General features: G+C 37.4%; 1 protein-coding gene across 1 annotated transcript in view; it reads left to right on the top strand.

Annotated features, from left to right (window-relative positions):
* Positions 1-18,909, top strand: part of ITGBL1 (integrin subunit beta like 1) — a 253,284-nt gene that overhangs the window by 114,541 nt on the left and 119,834 nt on the right. The window contains exon 7 of the mRNA XM_075590762.1: positions 10,170-10,316. Coding sequence (XP_075446877.1) covers positions 10,170-10,316 — 147 coding nt within the window. The remainder of the gene's footprint in view (positions 1-10,169; positions 10,317-18,909) is intronic.

Raw genomic sequence — 18,909 nt, 5'->3', positions numbered from 1 at the left:
GTGTGAGGTTGGTTGTACTGGTTTTTCAATTTAAGACGTGGGTAGGTTTTCACCACACATTATTAAGGTTATGGTGGGTGAAAAGGTGACTGAAAACCCTCCACCGTATAGCATATAGCAAATAGTAAATAAAAATATTACTTGTGAGCACATTCACATGTCTTAGACAGGTCTGCAACCCTGCTTTTCACCATTATCACATAGCATACAGTGCCTCCACTGCAGCAAGGGATTCTGGGAAATGACATGCAAATGAGCACACAGTGCCACCATTATTACATGGAACTCTTAAGCCAATGTTCACTGTTTTAAACACAGCTTTTATGCACAGCCTGGGATAAGATACAAAGCCAGTTAACCCACGCACAGACAGCTATTTCGAACTTTTGGGTCTCTTTAGTGTGAGGTTGGTTGTACTGGCTTTTCAATTTAAGTCTTTGGTAGGTTTTCACCACACATTACTTAGGTTATGGTGGGTGAAAAATACATTTAAGGAGGGGGGAGGGCACAGGGGGGGGGGGAGGGGGCAAGGGCTCACTCTAAAGGATAGATAAAAATCAGGCAATGTGTGAATATATTTCACCACCAACTGTAGAGTCCACGGTGAGGTTCCTCTCTGCATGTAAATTGCAGCCTGCTGGTACCAGAACAACATTTGAGCTGTACTCAGGGAACTCCAAATACTGCTCCAGGTGCGGCTCACAGAAGGACTCCAACTCACGTCTTTCAAAATCTGCTCCAAACGTGCTTGAGCAACACCGCTCTCCTGTGTGATGACGTCAGATTGTCGTGATATTGTGGGAGCGTTTCGTCACTGCTAAGCAACTTTCTCTGAGGAATATTTGGAGTTCCCCGAGTTCAGCTTGAGTGTTCTCCTGGTACCAGCAGACTGCTCTTTACATCCAGGGAGGACCCTTACTGTTGGTGGTGATATATATTCACACTGCTTGATTTTTATCTAGAGAAGTCCTGCGGGAGGTAAGCGGAGCACAGCAGAGCAAATGCAGGGGCTGAACACCAAGGTGAATAAAAGTCCTTTATTGCATGATCGACATCATGGTAAATGGTAAGTAAAAATCTCTTACGCGTTTCAGGCGTCTGCCCTTTATCAAAGAGAACTGTTCAACCCACTGCAACCGCCCGTCTAATATAGGTCTATCCCCGCTTCCAGCTGATCTCAATGGAATGATTCTCGCGCGAGAAGGTCAGGTTACAATCTCATTGGCTGTCTGGTGCAGCCAATGGGATGAATGAACCCTTGTGCTGCGTGTGTGACGTGCAGGAGATGTCTCAGATCAGCAGAGCGGCTGCAGTGTGTATGAAAGAAAGAAAGCAACAATATTATAACACAACATTAAAGACATATTAAAAACAATGTATCAACATAGTGAAACAATCTACTCGGCTGAAATGGTGGTAAGGAGGTAACAGATACAGAAGAATGACCACGGCTATTGATATTAATAGGCTGTTTATAAAGATTAGTTCTTGATGTTAAACAGCAGTGGGAACCTAAATTTGGTATAGTTATAGCTGTATATTAATTGTTCATTGATTAGACTTATATGCTCTTCTGAACAATAATCATATAATTAGAATTCCTACTATGTCAACCTTATATATAGAGTTAATGGGAAAAGGCATAGTACACTTATTATCATATGCATATATATGTACAGAACAGATAAATACAGAAATAGGTAATGTACATTCATATATTTAGATATTCGTGTTATTCCACATTACGAAAATTATATTATTTACGGATATATCGACTTCATATTTGTGAAACAACACTTAGAAATCACCTATATCATTAACAATCCTATATACATATATATGTTTAGACAGTTCTCATACAGTGTTTTTTTGGGAACATTGATGTCCTTGATTGTACCCTGCCATATAGTATAACTGTATATAAAAGTAATATGTCTATATACACATCGATTATGTTTTTGTATCATTGATGTGTCAAGACATGCTGTGTTATTGTGGTATAGATATGCTGTATGCTATTGATGTTATATAGCATATAATGTTTGATTTTGATTTATTTTAAATTAAATTAGAAAGTGTTTCAACTCCCAGTCAATGTTCATACCCTTGGGGGCCAATGTCCCAAGGGTATAGATCCAGTGCATTTCTCGACGGTTAAGGAGTGATTCTCTGTCTCATCCTCTAGGATGGACAGGGATATGTTCCAGAGCACTGAATGTTAAATGCTCTATCGAGCCTTGTACACAGTTATTGAAGTGTCTGGCCCTGGGTAGTTGTCATCTTTATTTCTAATTGTTCTGATATGTTCCCTAATTCTTATTTTTATAGTCCTTCCAATATAACTAGAACCATATGTGCATTTGAGAACATAGACAACATATTTGGAGTTACAAGTTAAAAATGAATTTATCCTATGTCTATGTCCCGTGAAAATATTCTTAATTGTTTTAATGGGGAGTGTGTATTTGCAAAAGTTGCATGTTCCACATTTGTAGAACCCCTTGGGAAACCCTTTTTCTGGAACCATTCTATCTCTATACATACTGGGAGATAAGTGATCTCCCAATGTTTTGGCTTTACGATAAACTATTTTCGGTTTAGAGAGTGTTACTCTATCTAAATCCCCATCTAGTCTAAGTACCTCCCAATGTTTATTCAGGATTGATCATATAATTCCTGCTTGTCTCGAGTAAGTGGTAATGAATAGGGGTATATCACCCTCCTGAGTACTTTTTTGCTTTTTGACCTTCTTATGTCTACACGATATATCTTCTCTTTTACATTGTTTAGCGTTCTGTAATGAACTTTCAAGAACGTTGTCTGAGTAACCACGAGCCTTAAATCTTGTTTTAAGTTGTTCTGCTTGGTCATTGAAACTTGAGTCAGTCGAGCATATCCTCCTGAGACGTAAGAACTGACTCTTGGGAATGCTGTTCAAGAGTGGTCTAGGGTGTGCACTATTCGCTCTGAGCAGAGAGTTGCGAGAATTTTCTTTTCTGTAAATGTTAGTTTGTATGGAAAGATCAGTGTCCACATATAAGTGGAGATCTAAGAAATCAATATAATGGTCATGAACCATATGTGTGAATCTAAGATTACAATCGTTGGATTCAAGGTATGTGAAGAATAGTGATAGTGTGTGTGCATCCCCAGACCAGATTAGTAACAGGTCGTCAATATAGCGACGATAAAACTTAATGTGATGTCTATATGGGTTAGTGTCACCGAAAATGTGTTGAGTTTCCCAATGTCCCATGAATAAATTGGCGTATGAAGGTGCAAATGAAGTCCCCATCGCCGTGCCCTGTGTCTGTAAATAGTATTGATTGTTAAACATGAAATAATTGTGCTGTAATAAAAATAATACACTATCCAAAATAAACGTGATTTGTGCCAAGTGAAGGTTAGAATTGTTTAAGAAATAAGTGACTGCTTTGATACCTTTAGTGTGTTCAATTACTGTGTATAAGTTTCAGTGCTCTGGAACATATCCCTGTCCATCCTAGAGGAGGAGACAGAGAATCACTCCTTAACCGTCGAGAAATGCACTGGATCTATACCCTTGGGACATTGGCCCCCAAGGGTATGAACATTGACTGGGAGTTGAAACACTTTCTAATTTAATTTAAAATAAATCAAAATCAAACATTATATGCTATATAACATCAATAGCATACAGCATATCTATACCACAATAACACAGCATGTCTTGACACATCAATGATACAAAAACATAATCGATGTGTATATAGACATATTACTTTTATATACAGTTATACTATATGGCAGGGTACAATCAAGGACATCAATGTTCCCAAAAAAACACTGTATGAGAACTGTCTAAACATATATATGTATATAGGATTGTTAATGATATAGGTGATTTCTAAGTGTTGTTTCACAAATATGAAGTCGATATATCAGTAAATAATATAATTTTCGTAATGTGGAATAACACGAATATCTAAATATATGAATGTACATTACCTATTTCTGTATTTATCTGTTCTGTACATATATATGCATATGATAATAAGTGTACTATGCCTTTTCCCATTAACTCTATATATAAGGCTGACATAGTAGGAATTCTAATTATATGATTATTGTTCAGAAGAGCATATAAGTCTAATCAATGAACAATTAATATACAGCTATAACTATACCAAATTTAGGTTCCCACTGCTGTTTAACATCAAGAACTAATCTTTATAAACAGCCTATTAATATCAATAGCCGTGGTCATTCTTCTGTATCTGTTACCTCCTTACCACCATTTCAGCCGAGTAGATTGTTTCACTATGTTGATACATTGTTTTTAATATGTCTTTAATGTTGTGTTATAATATTGTTGCTTTCTTTCTTTCATACACACTGCAGCCGCTCTGCTGATCTGAGACATCTCCTGCACGTCACACACGCAGCACAAGGGATCATTCATCCCATTGGCTGCACCAGACAGCCAATGAGATTGTAACCTGACCTTCTCGCGCGAGAATCATTCCATTGAGATCAGCTGGAAGCGGGGATAGACCTACTGTATATTAGACGGGCGGTTGCAGTGGGTTGAACAGTTCTCTTTGATAAAGGGCAGACACCTGAAACGCGTAAGAGATTTTTACTTACCATTTACCATGATGTCGATCATGCAATAAAGGACTTTTATTCACCTTGGTGTTCAGCCCCTGCATTTGCTCTGCTGTGCTCCGCTTACCTCCCGCAGGACTTCTCTATCTGACTATCATCAGCGTGATGCACGCCAAAGGAACAGCCGACACCTGCTAACCGTGAGTACCCCAGTCCGCTCACCTGCGTTCTGGGGCTAATGTTCCTTGTACCCACACACCTCCTAGGGGGACATTATACTGTTCTTAGGTAATCAGATATTTTTCACTGATTTCACCGCTAGACACAGGTCCCGCCCGCTACAGAGGAGAAAGGGTTAACTGTATGGAACACACGGTATACATGCTTTAGAAGACGGCTTCTCCAACTTGTTATTTATTGTATGACATATACCTACAATTACTTCTACAAGGAATACCATATAGCTGAGCACGGTACTGGGGATCCTTTCCCTATTTTTCATTGATTTTTATCTATCCTTGTGAGCGAGGCTATAACCGGATTGGAGGTCCTGGACATCTTCTCAATGGGAAATCAATTTCTGATGTTCCCGGTACTTGTCCACGCTTGTCCGCGCTTTTGGTGGCTTGAGCGCTACTGTAGGGATCCTTCCACACTGAAGGCTTAGGCCGATTACACTTGCTGATGATGTCACTGGCTATGTCATTGAGTAGGCGACTCGCCGATAGACAGTCAATAAGTCTAATTGCCGCAAGCTTGTATGGCAGTAACAGTATCTGGAGTCCAAATTGTGTGGGCTTCACCCACAGATACATTCCAACTGCGTTGTTTCTAAGGGAGTTTTTTTTATCTTAATCAATTGTAACATCGTCCGAAGAAGAGATCAGTGTATCTCGAAAGCTCGCAAAAATAAAAGCATTTAGTTAGCCACAGAACGGTATCAACTATTTGTTTTTTATTATATATATAAATAAATGCTTCTTATAGATATATAGATATATAGATATATATAATAAAATAAATCTGCAAAACAAAATATTAAAGAGAAAAAAAACCACATTGAAAATAAGCCACTCTTATGTTATCCCTGTGCTTTCAAAGATCTATCATTTAAAATACCTGGATAAATGTTGGACAAAAAACAAACAAAGTACTGTAAGTGAAAACACATTTACTGTACAAAGCTTTCAAAATGATCAGCCTGCACTACTTTCTATTCATTAGTGACTGCTTAAGTTGATTACACCAGGTGATTTTCTTTCTAAAAAGAAAGTTTTCTTCTAGCTGCTTTTTTCAGGATTTCACATGCATGCTTATTTTTATCAGTTGGTGCTAATATATAAAGCTGGCGTTGCTTATAAAAGAGCAACATTGATGGAAGTGAATGTCAGGACATTGATAACAGGACTGTAATTACTTTGTGTTGTGCTGCTGACGTCTTTGGACTGCAAGACTAAGGCTTGACTGTCACATCACATCATCAAAACCATGGGAAGCAATTACATGAACCCGTTATCAAAGGGCTATCATTTATTGTACTTTTTAATGGGTATTAAAAATCTCTTTAGATGTAGCATACAAATTGTGTAAGGAAAAGACACAGATGGAAGTTCTGCCCAGAATGCTTGTATGTACTGTAGGAAATATGACTCATATTGAAAGCAAGGAATATGCATAAAACCACCAAAAGGCATTTTTGCTCATATCCTTTAAAATGTCATCCTATCGACATTAATAAAATGGTTATAAGTATGACATATAACAGATGATAACATTACAGAATTCCATGGCTAGGAATTAAAATTTCTTCATGAAATAACAAATAAAAATACCAACTGTGAGCTCATTCACATGCCTCAGACAGGTCCACAACCCTGCCTTTCCCCATTATCTCATAGCATACAGGGCTTCTACTACAGCCAGGGATTCTGGGTAATGACATGCAAATGAGCACTCACAGGCACAGTGTGTCACATTTTGCTTCTTACAGTATTCATTTTAACGTGGATCCCTAAAAGCGTATGCCTGCTGCATACAATAAGTAATTTTCACACTAGCCTGCCAGCATTCACCATGTCATAGTATCACACATCCTCCCAATATCCATTATAAGTAGATATCATCTCTCTGCAATACTGTATAATCATATTTGCTGTTTCTGTATTTCTGCCATAACTGATGAAGAACCCTGTGAGGTTCAGAAGCTTGTAACTTAATCAACTATCTGTTGATCCAATAAATACATCATACTGTATTACTTACTCTATCTCCCTCCTTTGTTACTTTACTACATAGAAGAAAGGACCAATACAGCTAACCACCCTTCTTTTTTGTTTTAACGGTAATAATGCAGCATTGTCTGATACAATAATTTAATAAATGTAGTAAGAGACGTCATATTATAAAAATTAAGAAAATTTGAATTTATACAGTAGTAAATAAGGAAAGAACAATCTTGTAGGACAGGGGTGCGCAAAGTGGGGGGTGCGAGATTTTCTGGGGGGGAGGGGGTGGCGGTTTTTACACAGGCCCTGCGCTTCCTCGAAGGCATTTAAAATAAATGCAGGGGATCACGCGAGGCCTCTGTAACTTTTCACTTACCTGGAGTTCCAGCGATGCGTCTCCATGGCAACCGGCTTCAAATGACACCATGGGACGTCATTGGACGCAGAGCCGTGCAGGGGGGAGGGGGTCCGTGCCAGAGGAGAGAGAGAGACGGAGGCACATGAGAGGATCTTTGCGCACCCGTGTTGTTGGACATACTGTATATACTGTAACAATGGCATTGGTCACAGAAGTTTTTTTCAAACTAGAGTAGGATCATCAGGATTCCCAAGAGAAAGGAAAGTTTAAAAATAGAACACTCTGGGTTTCCCTCAAGTATGAAGAACTAATTCAGACTGGGATCTTACACTAGTTTAAACAGTGTTTCCTCTTCATAGTCTTAAGCCAATTCAAATGCCTTAACTCTGGTGTTCCTTATGTTTTAGAGCAATAACATACTACTTCATTTCTACTTTATGCCAAGTTTAATTATTTGTTGTTGTATTATTTGGACAATTTATATATGTTTAAAGTAGTAGCACAACTCTATTTTTATATAGTGTTTTTTTAACAGCCCTTTTATTACCTCTTGGTTTTAAAAGCCACAGACGTTCTCTGCTTCGAGGGACAATGCTGTGGTTAAATTTAAGTGTTCTGCAAATCATCTATTAAAACTTAGGGCGAGAAATAGCCTCCGATTATAGCTTTTGGAACGGTTCTAATTCACAGTCCAAGTAACCGTAAATGACTTTAAGATTTTGAAATCATCGTCCAAAACGGCTTTCCAGTAACTAAAATAAAAGCATTATCCATTGACAGTTAAATTACATTTTGGCCAAAATATTTGAAGGAAGTGCCGGGCATCATTCACTTGGAATCAGTTTTATTATCCATGCATTCTTTCAAGTTAGTTTAGTTTAGCAGAGAAATACTGCCGGTATTATGTTCAGTGACACTCTCAATCTGAAGAACTACTTGTTATGAAGTGGAGATAATCGCTTGACTCACTGCTTTGGTTTTGCTCTAAACATTTTTTGTTTTGTTTTTGGTTATTAAAGTTCAATGAAATAAATACATCCTGCTGAAGAAGGTAACAATAATATAGATCAGTGGTGCTCACCTCCTGTAGTCAAGACCCATCAACAGGTCAGGTTTGCAGGATATCCCAGCTTCAGCGCAGGTGGCTCAATCAGTTGCTCAGTCTTTGACTGCACCACCTGTTCAGAAGTAGGGATATCCTGCAAACCTGACCTGTTGGGGGATCTTGACTACAGGAGTTGAGCACCACTGATTTAGGTAACCTAGGGAAATACATTGAAACTCTAGGTGGTGCAAAATATGTTCCACAATAATGCATACAGTAATCATTATCAAAGAATTAAGAAATGTACAGATTATTTTTTAATCCGACACCCACTTAAATTTTTTTTTAAAGTTAGTTGCAAAAAATCAATTAGATATGTGGTAGCATATTTTAGCATATTTTAAAGAAAGCTAAATCGACAGGTTATATTTATACCCACTTGGGTAGTCCAATACAGATAACGAAAATCAATCAATCTAGGTGATTTATTGGTTCATAGCCACTATATACTGTTCCACACAGACTACCTTTGGTCTCCATTTGTAATCAAAGGACAGGATCATCTAAATGTGATTATTGCACTGTCTGTGCATATATAGTTATGACTCCTGCTTTTGACATTACAAACATTAAACTGGAGGTAAGTACAGGCATAACCCGGTTTAAGGACACTCACTTTAAGTACACTCGCGAGTAAGGACATATCGCCCAATAGGTAAACAGCAGCTCACGCATGCGCCTGTCAGCACGTCCTGAACAGCAATACCAGCTCCCTACCTTTACTGAAGCTGTGCGCAAGCAGGGAGACTATACAGCCTGTTACAAATATGTTACTTACATCAGTTATGCACGTATATGACGATTGCAGTACTGTACATGCATTGATAAGTGGAAAAAAGGTGGTGCTTCACTTTAAGTACATTTTCGCTTTACATACATGCGCCGGTCCAATTGCATACATTAATGCAAGGTATGCCTGTAGTATTGTATGTCATTAGGCAATATATTTAGTGCAGCACTAAAGGTGTAATTTTGTACCTCACACGTCAGTGTCATACAATTTACATTGGTATGACATCTTTAGAGTTATAAACACAGGTCTTTGAACATGTTAGAAATATCCTTAATGTATATAAACACATTTCCTCTGTTTCTAGATACTTGTTACATTGTAAATTCTGACCCCGTTTGCCTTTTGTTAATGGTATTAATTGCATAAAGCTGAGGCTTCTTAGAGAGGATTAAAAAAAAAAACCTTTGCTCCAAAAATAATGCCAGTGGATTGTAAAATAAAGAAGTCTATCTCCAGTAGTATTAAATAACTCATCTTCATTTTTTACATTTTTTGGAACTGATTTAGGATACTTTGGTCAGGATTTGGAACTTAGTTTTGCTTCCCCAAATGCGCTCATTTCCACAATTAAATCTAAATGAAAATGTTGAGGGCATTCCCAATATAATGAACATTGGATGTAAGCATTGGTAACTAAACAGGAACATAACAATTAGAATCTACCAGTTGTTTTATGGAGTGGTACAAAAATCAGCTCCTGGTTAGGAAGCAGTGTGGAAAGTATAAAGTAGCTATTTTTACTGTGGCCATGGAGTGTTAGAGAAACTACTGTAAAAGAGCTGTAAGGAAATTAGACATCTGAAACCCTATTACAGTTTGTGTTACACTTGAACCAATGCTATATACTGTAGAGCAGTATTTTTCAACCAGGGTTCCAAGGATCCCTTGGGTTCCTCGGGCATCCCTAAAGGGTTCCCTGCAATTTTCTGGTCATTTGAAAATTGTATCAAATACAGAAGAATGTGCAATGCATCTGATTACAGAGTTGCCATTAGAGGAGGATTGGGGTTCCTCAAAATTCACTGTTGTAGAGGATCAAATATTATTTACATGTTATGTTTACAATAAACTCAGATTGTTGCAATACTATTACTGATACAGGTCATGGCCAGTGTAACTGTGGACGATGTGATTGTAAAGAGGGATGGAATGGAAGAAAGTGTGAACACCCACGATCCTGCTCATTGTCAATAGATGAAAGCAAGAAAAGATGCCAGGGAAGCTCTAATCAGCCATGTTCTGGGCGGGGTAAGTGACAAGCTTTTTAGATAACACTAGCAGAAAGTACTCGGCGTTGCTCAGGAATGATAAGAAACCAAAAAATACTGAGATTTATAAATGGATAATTTAATTTTTTAGTTTCTTATTGAGAAATCCCCTGCTAAGACAACAACTCCACCTATAATCGTTTCATTGCCTCTGAGGTCCTCAAGTGTTTGTTTGAGAGCCTCGAATGTGTGTTTGTGGGACTTTGTACTTCCGTCCAAAACAATACTCTCGCACTCTTGAAGAACTTTGACTGCTCCTCTATGTTTGAGTGACCAAGATTAAGGGGTAACTTGAGGGTTGTGTGATGTCATTTGTGATGTCATATGTGATGTTTTCAGTGATGGCATTAGTGTATTTATAGAACTTACTGCAACACATTTTGTCAACCAATATGTGTAAATGTTGGTGAACGGTGTAGGTAGTGAAATACAGTATGTCTCTCCGTGCTGCTTGTTTTTTTGACGCTTTTCAAAATATCCACACGTTTATTTTCACATGTGCTTCCTTTAAATGATAAGATATGTTTTTCCAAAATGTTGATATATTTACATGCCCAAATCCCTATACATAAGCTATAGGGTTGTCTTGAAAATATCATAATATCTAGCTAACAGGTCAGAAAGAAATACAGAAATTGTTTTATCTTCCCCTTCTTTGGGAACCAGTAGAGATTGTAAGCTCTTTTGGTAGGAATAATTTGTACTTTGATTTTATGTACCGCCTTGCAAAATCATTACTATCACTATACAACTATTAATAAAGTGGGACATAGCGATACAGTCTTCTTTCATGAGATGCTATCTGGCAAAATTAAAGCATTGAGATGTAGGAGACATAGGGGGAGATTCACTAAATTTGGATATGGGTTATCATTATCACACAGCCATCCTGCCTTAACTGTCATTGAAGCCAATGGCTGTTAAGCAAGGATCACTGTGAGATAACCCATATTACATCTTGGTGAATCCTAGGCATTTGGCAATATGCATGAAGCTCTCAGCTGCTTCGGTTTTAACTTGATGGCCAAACTTTCAGGATATTTCATGTCAGGAAGTAAAAAGGGGAGAGATAATATAAATTGATCTGAAAAAGACACCAGACACATTTAACATATTGGCATATATCATCTGTTATCTCTTACACCCTTTTTTCCCTTCATTCCCTTCACAACCCCTCCCTCCCTCCCCCCCATTACATAAACTAGCAGGTCTCAGGCAGCACAAACTGCCTGAGAGATTTGCATCTAGCATGAGCAGGTTTTGTCTTAAATCATATCTAGATGCTAATGGACAGAAATGTAAATCACTGATGCTGTTCATGGCATTGAGTTAGACACATTTGTCTTGTACTTCCTAATAAGCTTCCTCAACGTTTTAAATTATTTTCATGTCCCTTAATGCTATGGAGCATTTCAAAGGTACTGAAGTTCTAAAGTCTGTACAGTGTTGCACAAGTGGGTTTGATTGCACTCAGATGAAACCGTTCTACAGTAAAAGGGTTCTCATTACTTGATGGTGGCCAAACATTTGAATGCAATTTTAAAACACTCTTCAGAATAGGTCTGTGTATGAAAATTGTAGAATGCCCTTACACGAGATGGGCATCTGCATTAATGTTCCATTTTGTCTTCTACTATGGTGAATTATCAACAATTTCAAAGGTATCTAGTAGACAAATACTGAAACATGCAGCTGCCGCATGAACTGACTTTCAGTTGAGGCAGATTTTGTTTTCTATTTACGTCTATGGAAGTTGTATCAATGGCTTCATTTGATGTATAAATTTGGTGGTGTGTTTTTATGTAAATATTTCCGTGTTATTTAGAGTATGTAATGGGTCTCCTTGGACGGTTAGTTACAGTAGGTTCAGATCGTATATATTTGAAAATGCTTCCTAGTTTCTATTGTAAATGGACAGCACACAAACTAGAACTTAGCAGGCAGTCTTTGTTTTGTAATCTTTTCTAAAAGCCTATACTTACCAAAGAAATATCAATTCAAGGTTATTTCTACATATAAGTAATCCACTGACAGGAGTGCTTAACTGCATGTCTGTTGAGCAGTATGAAGAGATATTGCCTAATAACACATTGGAGGATTTACCATGGCTGCATTTCAACTGGAAAGATTCTGTGTATATTGAAGTTAGGGCTTGTATTTTTGATGAATAGACACATAATGTATGTAGTATTTGTATTTGTACTATATATTGCTTGTTCTAAGGTTATCACATTATCAAAACATTTATTTTAAGATTCGGCAAAGAAGTTTGTTTTCAGCTGTATAATATAAACAGAAAGTGAGAGAGAAAAAAAACTAATCTTAAAACTAACCAAATCAATTTTGCTTGATTCATCAACATTTAAATGCCCTGCGGGTTTTATTCTTATGTAAGAACAGGAAAGTCTTGTATAACGAAGTGTTCTCCAAGATCAGTACTTGAGAAATAGTAAATGATGGCACTTCTTCAAATAATTCCATCCCCCCCCCCCAAAAAAAATGGATACTTCATTCTTTATTTTAAAACTAAAATGTAGGTAACGTTAAAGCTAGGGAAGATCTTGTGCAAAGAGACAATGGAATAGGAGCCGAGTACCACATCTTCAAGGAGCTGAATCAAAATGTATTTGTCATTCATTTATCGAGCATAGTTTTGTAAAATGTACCAAAACTTTCAAATAAGAAAGCTAAGTCCATAATCACTGACCCCAGGGCAATAATGTAAAAGTTCATTCCATGTGGGGTATGCTAAACTGTCCACTGCAATTTCACCTCTGTGAATGTTGTCTTTCACATAAACAAACGTATTTTACACTACATTTCTACATATGTTGTGAATTATAAGTTATCAGCAACTAAGTGATGGTAATACATTATGTGACCTTAAAAAACAACTTTAGGGTGGGTTTTACTGCTTTTATCTATGTCTTAGTTTCCCATATCAGTGTTCACCTATCCTAACTGGTTCTCAGACATGCTGTACAGTACGTGCCCATAAAGACATGATCACTCAGCTAGTGTAAAAGGACACCCATATTCAGATCATTTGTTAAGACTGAAAACAGAGGACATTGTTTTGTCTTTTAAAAATGATTTTACACTATTTATATGTTGAAACCCAGTCCTGTTTGTATGGACTATGCTGCTGTTCTAAATAAATTCCAATTAAAATTACCCAGTGCCCTCTTCTGTTCACTAACTCCCTTATACAAGCTGGTACGAACTCACCATCTACCCTGAGATGAACAGGTAAACCGCTGAGCTACTACACCATCTTGAACAGGTATAAACCCTGTCTAAACCTCAGAGACTGCTATTCCTCATATTTTTACATTTACACCCTATCCCTCATGTTGGGGGGTGGGGGGATAGGGGTGTTAAAAAACAACGATGGTGTAGAAGGTACTTTAAAGGTATTTATAAACCCAAATGCCCCTCCAAATTCAAGTCTTACATATAGACAGTAAAAACAAGCATTGCATATGGTTCACCCGGCGACTCCCTCAGGCAAGGTGAGTCACGCTCTCACCCAGCTTCACAGGACTGCGTCTGCCGGCTAACGTCACTTCCGGATCCGGTGTGGCCGCTCCATACCTGGAATGACGCTCTCTCCTGCACTGATCCTCTCTCCTGAGACGCCGGTGGGGCTCGTAAAACACTCAACGTGTTTCACTGTCAAGCAGCTTCGTCAGTAGTTCATGGCCCCTACCTACACCTGCTCTGCTTTATACCCTATGTCATTCCTAATTCCAATTAGGTCACAGTTGTATTTAATCAGTCTACAAGAGGAATCAGTGTACAGACACTCAAAAATATAACCCCTAATTGCATTGGAGAGGTCTTTCTAAAATAGTTTAAATAGACAAAAGAAAAAAGTGGGAAGATGTCCGCATCTACCTAAGAGAGCAAAATGAGTGAAAATACACTGTGGTGCAATGTAGGGCTAACACATGAAAGCAATAGGACAGAACAAGTACCCTATGGAATGCACTCGCTGTGTAGAAATGTATAATGATAGTTGTGAATAAAATCCCTTTATTAAGTATTAAAAATAGTATAAAGAGAGATCAGGTATATAGATCCACGACCTGTCCCTAAGAACCACTACTTCTCAAGCACCTAATAATATAAACAACGCAATGGTGAGAAAGTAGCTCATCATATTCCATATAGGATCCCTGTCTAATCAGATCAGGGTTACTGTCCATAAAGCACATTAACTCGTAATCCAATATAGCTCCTATAGTCTGTATATACCTGAGTAGGACATCTACCAGGATGAATCAATTTACTAAAACATAAAGCATGGTGAATGAATATCACCAACCTAATGGATAATTGGAATTAGGAATTGTACGGGGTATTGTAACAGGGACTTATCACTGTTTGAGAGAAACTGCCTCTAAATCCAGCAGTGTGCTGGTTAATTGCACACAGGCAATCAACTAGACTCCATCTGGCTAATTAGGACTCTTAGAAAAAGCCTGATGTGAGAAACAGGAGAGGGATTCCATAGCTCACATTTGGGCTGACATAAGGAGAAAGAGGACTGCAGAGATTTCCTTAGCCCACAACTGGGGTGACCTGAGGAAAATACGATGTCTTGATGCACACAAAAGGACTGTATGCTGACAGCAAGACAAGGGGACAAGACTTCTATACCTGGACAATCTGAATTGCATTTGCAAATTGCTATTGTTATACTTTTGAGTGTCTGTACACTGATTCCTCTTGTACACTGATTAAATACAACTGTGACATAATTGGAATTAGGAATGGTATGGGGTATTGTAACAGGGACTTTTCACTGTTTGAGAGAAACTGCCTCTAAATCCGGCTGACCTGAGGAAAATAGGATGTCTTGATGCGCACAAGTATTGTATGCTAACAGCAAGATAAAGAGACAAGACTTCTATACCTGGACAATCTGAATTACATTGTTTAAATGCCTGTTTAGTGGCCTTAGTGTAAGAGTCCATCTGGCAGGCTATGACACATTTTTAAATATAAAAGTTTCACAGATATTGTTTGCGCTATGGTTTTTCTGTTCTTTTTTCTTTGAGCTAACCCACACACATCAAGTCATCTGGGGAACATTGCCACAGATTGTGTATTGCCTACTTTTTCTCACAAAATGTATGTATAACCATTGAAGCTATACCAGTCTATTTGATTTACATCTAACTGGACATACTGCCTGTTATTTAATAAAAGTACTGTATTTATATCGTTCCTGTGATCTGTTCAATTTCCTGTATGCACAACTTACCTGTCCGTTAGGATTCACATGCAGGCAATCATAATTTAGTAGAGGACTGATGGGCGTTGAAGTATATATTAAATAGTAAACCGTAGCAGATTAATATTAAGGATCAGAACTGTGGAATATGTTTAGTTGCACAAAACTTTTATTAAAATGGGTCTAGAATAGGTTCAGAAACTAAGACTCAGGAGAAGAAGGATTGAATGGACCCTAATATCTCCCTTCCCCCTCCTATCCTTCCTTCCCACTGACCCATTTAGGTTATTGTTCTTATACTGTACACGGTTGTTATATGTATGGAATGTTGGTAATTCATGGCACTACAATGGATATCTGGTGTATTATCTTTGAGTTTTGAAAACCAATAAAATACAAGTTATATAAAAAAAAATGGGTCTAGATTATTTTACCCAATGGATTCAAAATCTTTCTTCATGCGTATAATGAAGCTCAAAATTTTGATCTTTGGACTTTGATATAGACAATCCTAAAACAATCCTTGTGAAATATTATAATACTTTGTTTCACTGAAGATAAGAATAAACATAGTTCCTAACACATGAAATTATTATTCTGAGTCTACACATTGTATCAAGTGCACATTGTGTGTCTGATCTGTAAATTCACTGCTGGATCTCTAAAGCAGAATGATTTGCTTTCGTACTTACTTTGCTGCCCTATGACTCTCCAGGGAATGCGAATAGAGATAATAATATATTCATTTTCCTGCAGCTATCATTGTATGTCAACAATCACAAACTTCTCCACTGAAGAATCCAACTGCAAATACATGGTACAGTAGCTGTATCCATGTACTGCCATCCTGAGATTCCAATAGTAGATGTTAAGTCTTCCCTTACCACAAACCATGAAAATGCTGCAGGTAAAAAATTAAAGGAAATGCAAGACAGTCAGCACAGGAAGAGTGTCAGAACAGCTAACAAAGGATTGCTGTGGAGCGCCTAAAATTAGGCAATTATCTATCATGCTAACAAGTTTGGAGAAGTCATTACCCTTAGCCTGTGCGTATAGTGCCCGCGACTGTGACGCGACGTCGCCCAAAACCAAATACATTGCTGCCACCATGTGCGCTTATAGTAAGCGCGACGGCGACAATGCGACGGAGCGACGTCGCGTCGCCAAATTTGGAAGTTGACAATATTTGATTTTTCAAGGGCTGTCGCCTCATGTGATAGCCCCTGAATCAATCAAATGCCAGAAAGCCTGTGCCACCGTCGCAAATGGGAAATATAACTTTAGCTTGCGGCGACGTGTGACATCACCCGTCGCGTCGCCCGTAGTGGGCACTATTTGCGCGGCCTTACACCTGTCTGGAGAATAAAGGGCGGGATTGTGTAATTTTTTTTTGGTGATGGTCATACATCAATACTTGTGATAAACAGCAGGAGCTGAGTCCCCTTCCAACCTCAATAATTGTAACTTGGTGGTGGTGTTTAGGGTGATCATTTGTCATGGATCCATTTAAAGTAAAACTTATTTTTTTGTTACAACAACATGCAATTGATACCTTATTGGTAATAACATTTGACCAATTTAATGAGATTTTGTTTCATTTACAATTTAATAGTATTCACATTATGCAAACTTATCAAATTAAGGTGCTCAGAATAAACGGGTAGCGACCCAATCACAAATGTATAGCATCACGTTATTTTTTAGAATTAGAAGGCACTTACACTAAATCACATATATATTTCATTGATTGAATTCACAATAACTCACAATTTTTTTTTGGTTTAATGAGGAAATATTTCTTCAAATTGAGGGCACGGCTATTGGAACCAGGTTTGCCCCCAGTTATGCAAATCTTCTAATGGAGATGTGGGAAGACCAAAACATCTGGTCTCAGCATGAATTGTGGGCAAACCTGGTGCTCTGGACCAGATTTGTGGACAACATATTTTTCATTTGGAATGGTGATCACACCAATTTATTATCATTTTTTGATTCTTTAAATCAAAATTGTTATAATTTAAAATTTACATATAATTATAGTCACACTGACTTAGAGTTCCTTGACTTATTAATATATATAGAAGAAGGGCTTATATGTAACAAAACTCATGATAAACCAGTCAGTTGCCTCAATTATATTGAGGCTGATAGTAATCACCATAAACCCTGGCTTGAAAATATTCCAGAGGGTGATCTGAGGAAAGTAAAGCACAATTGTTCTAATAATAAAATCTATGAAGAAAAAGCGCAAAATATGCTCACCAAATTTAAATCTAAACATTATAAAACAACAACGTTGGAACAAGCCTATTCCAAAATTGAAAAAGTAGATAGGAAAGACCTTCTTAAATATAATTCTAAACAAGATAAAATATCTAATAATATTGATAATCAAATCGATATTCCATTTATCAAATAATTTAATCCTCTAGCTTCAGATATAAAAAAATTATCAACAAGCATTGGCACCTGGTCCTTAAAAAGACACCATCCTCCAATCTCATCTTCCTTCTATTCCCCGTGTTATTTTCACTAAAGCAGACACACTCCAAACAAAGTTAGCACCGAGTTGTTTAAAAGCTACATATCAAAAGGTCTCTGCAACTACATTTTTAGACACTAAAGGTTTCTTTAAGTGTCTTAAATGTAAGATGTGCAAATTAGATCCACATGGGTCAAAGAATGTCAAATGCTTTAATTCCACTCATACAGGTGTTACTTACACCATTGATCATTTCATTAATTGCGACTCTACTAACATTATAAATCTTGTTCAGTGCCCCTGTAAAAAACAGTATATAGGGCGCACTATAAGAAAATTTAAATTAAGATTTGCTGAACATATCACTAATATCCAAAAAGGATTTACACAACATAATCTATCCAAACATTTTCTAGAATGTCACAATTGTAATCCTGCGGGCATTATATGTATTGGGATTGATAAACTCCCCAATAACTGGAGAGGAGGGGATACAGTCAATGCTATTTCCAAACTAGAAACCAGATGGATACATACAGTTAAAACAATAGTTCCCTTAGTTTACAATGTTGACATAGATTTGGGTGCATTCCTCTCCTAATGTCAAAATCCAATTATCCATTTGCACTTTCTTATGTCTTTTCGTTAAGAATCTCAATGTTTCTGTATATCCATTATATAATTGGATTTTTGTCATAGTCAAAATGTTGTCCTTTTTAAGTTATATTTACATTATATTTTTCATGTTCTAAGTATATTATATTACATTTATTAAGTGTTATTATATGTATAATTGTTTATGGGTTCTTAACTTTATAATTAGTCCATGTTTGTCACCTGTGTCAGGCACCT

The sequence above is a fragment of the Ascaphus truei genome, chromosome 3 (genome assembly GCF_040206685.1).
Source record: "Ascaphus truei isolate aAscTru1 chromosome 3, aAscTru1.hap1, whole genome shotgun sequence".
NCBI lineage: Eukaryota > Metazoa > Chordata > Amphibia > Anura > Ascaphidae > Ascaphus > Ascaphus truei.
The sequence above is the reverse complement of the archived record's forward strand: the minus strand, read 5'-3'. Positions and strand labels throughout refer to the sequence as shown.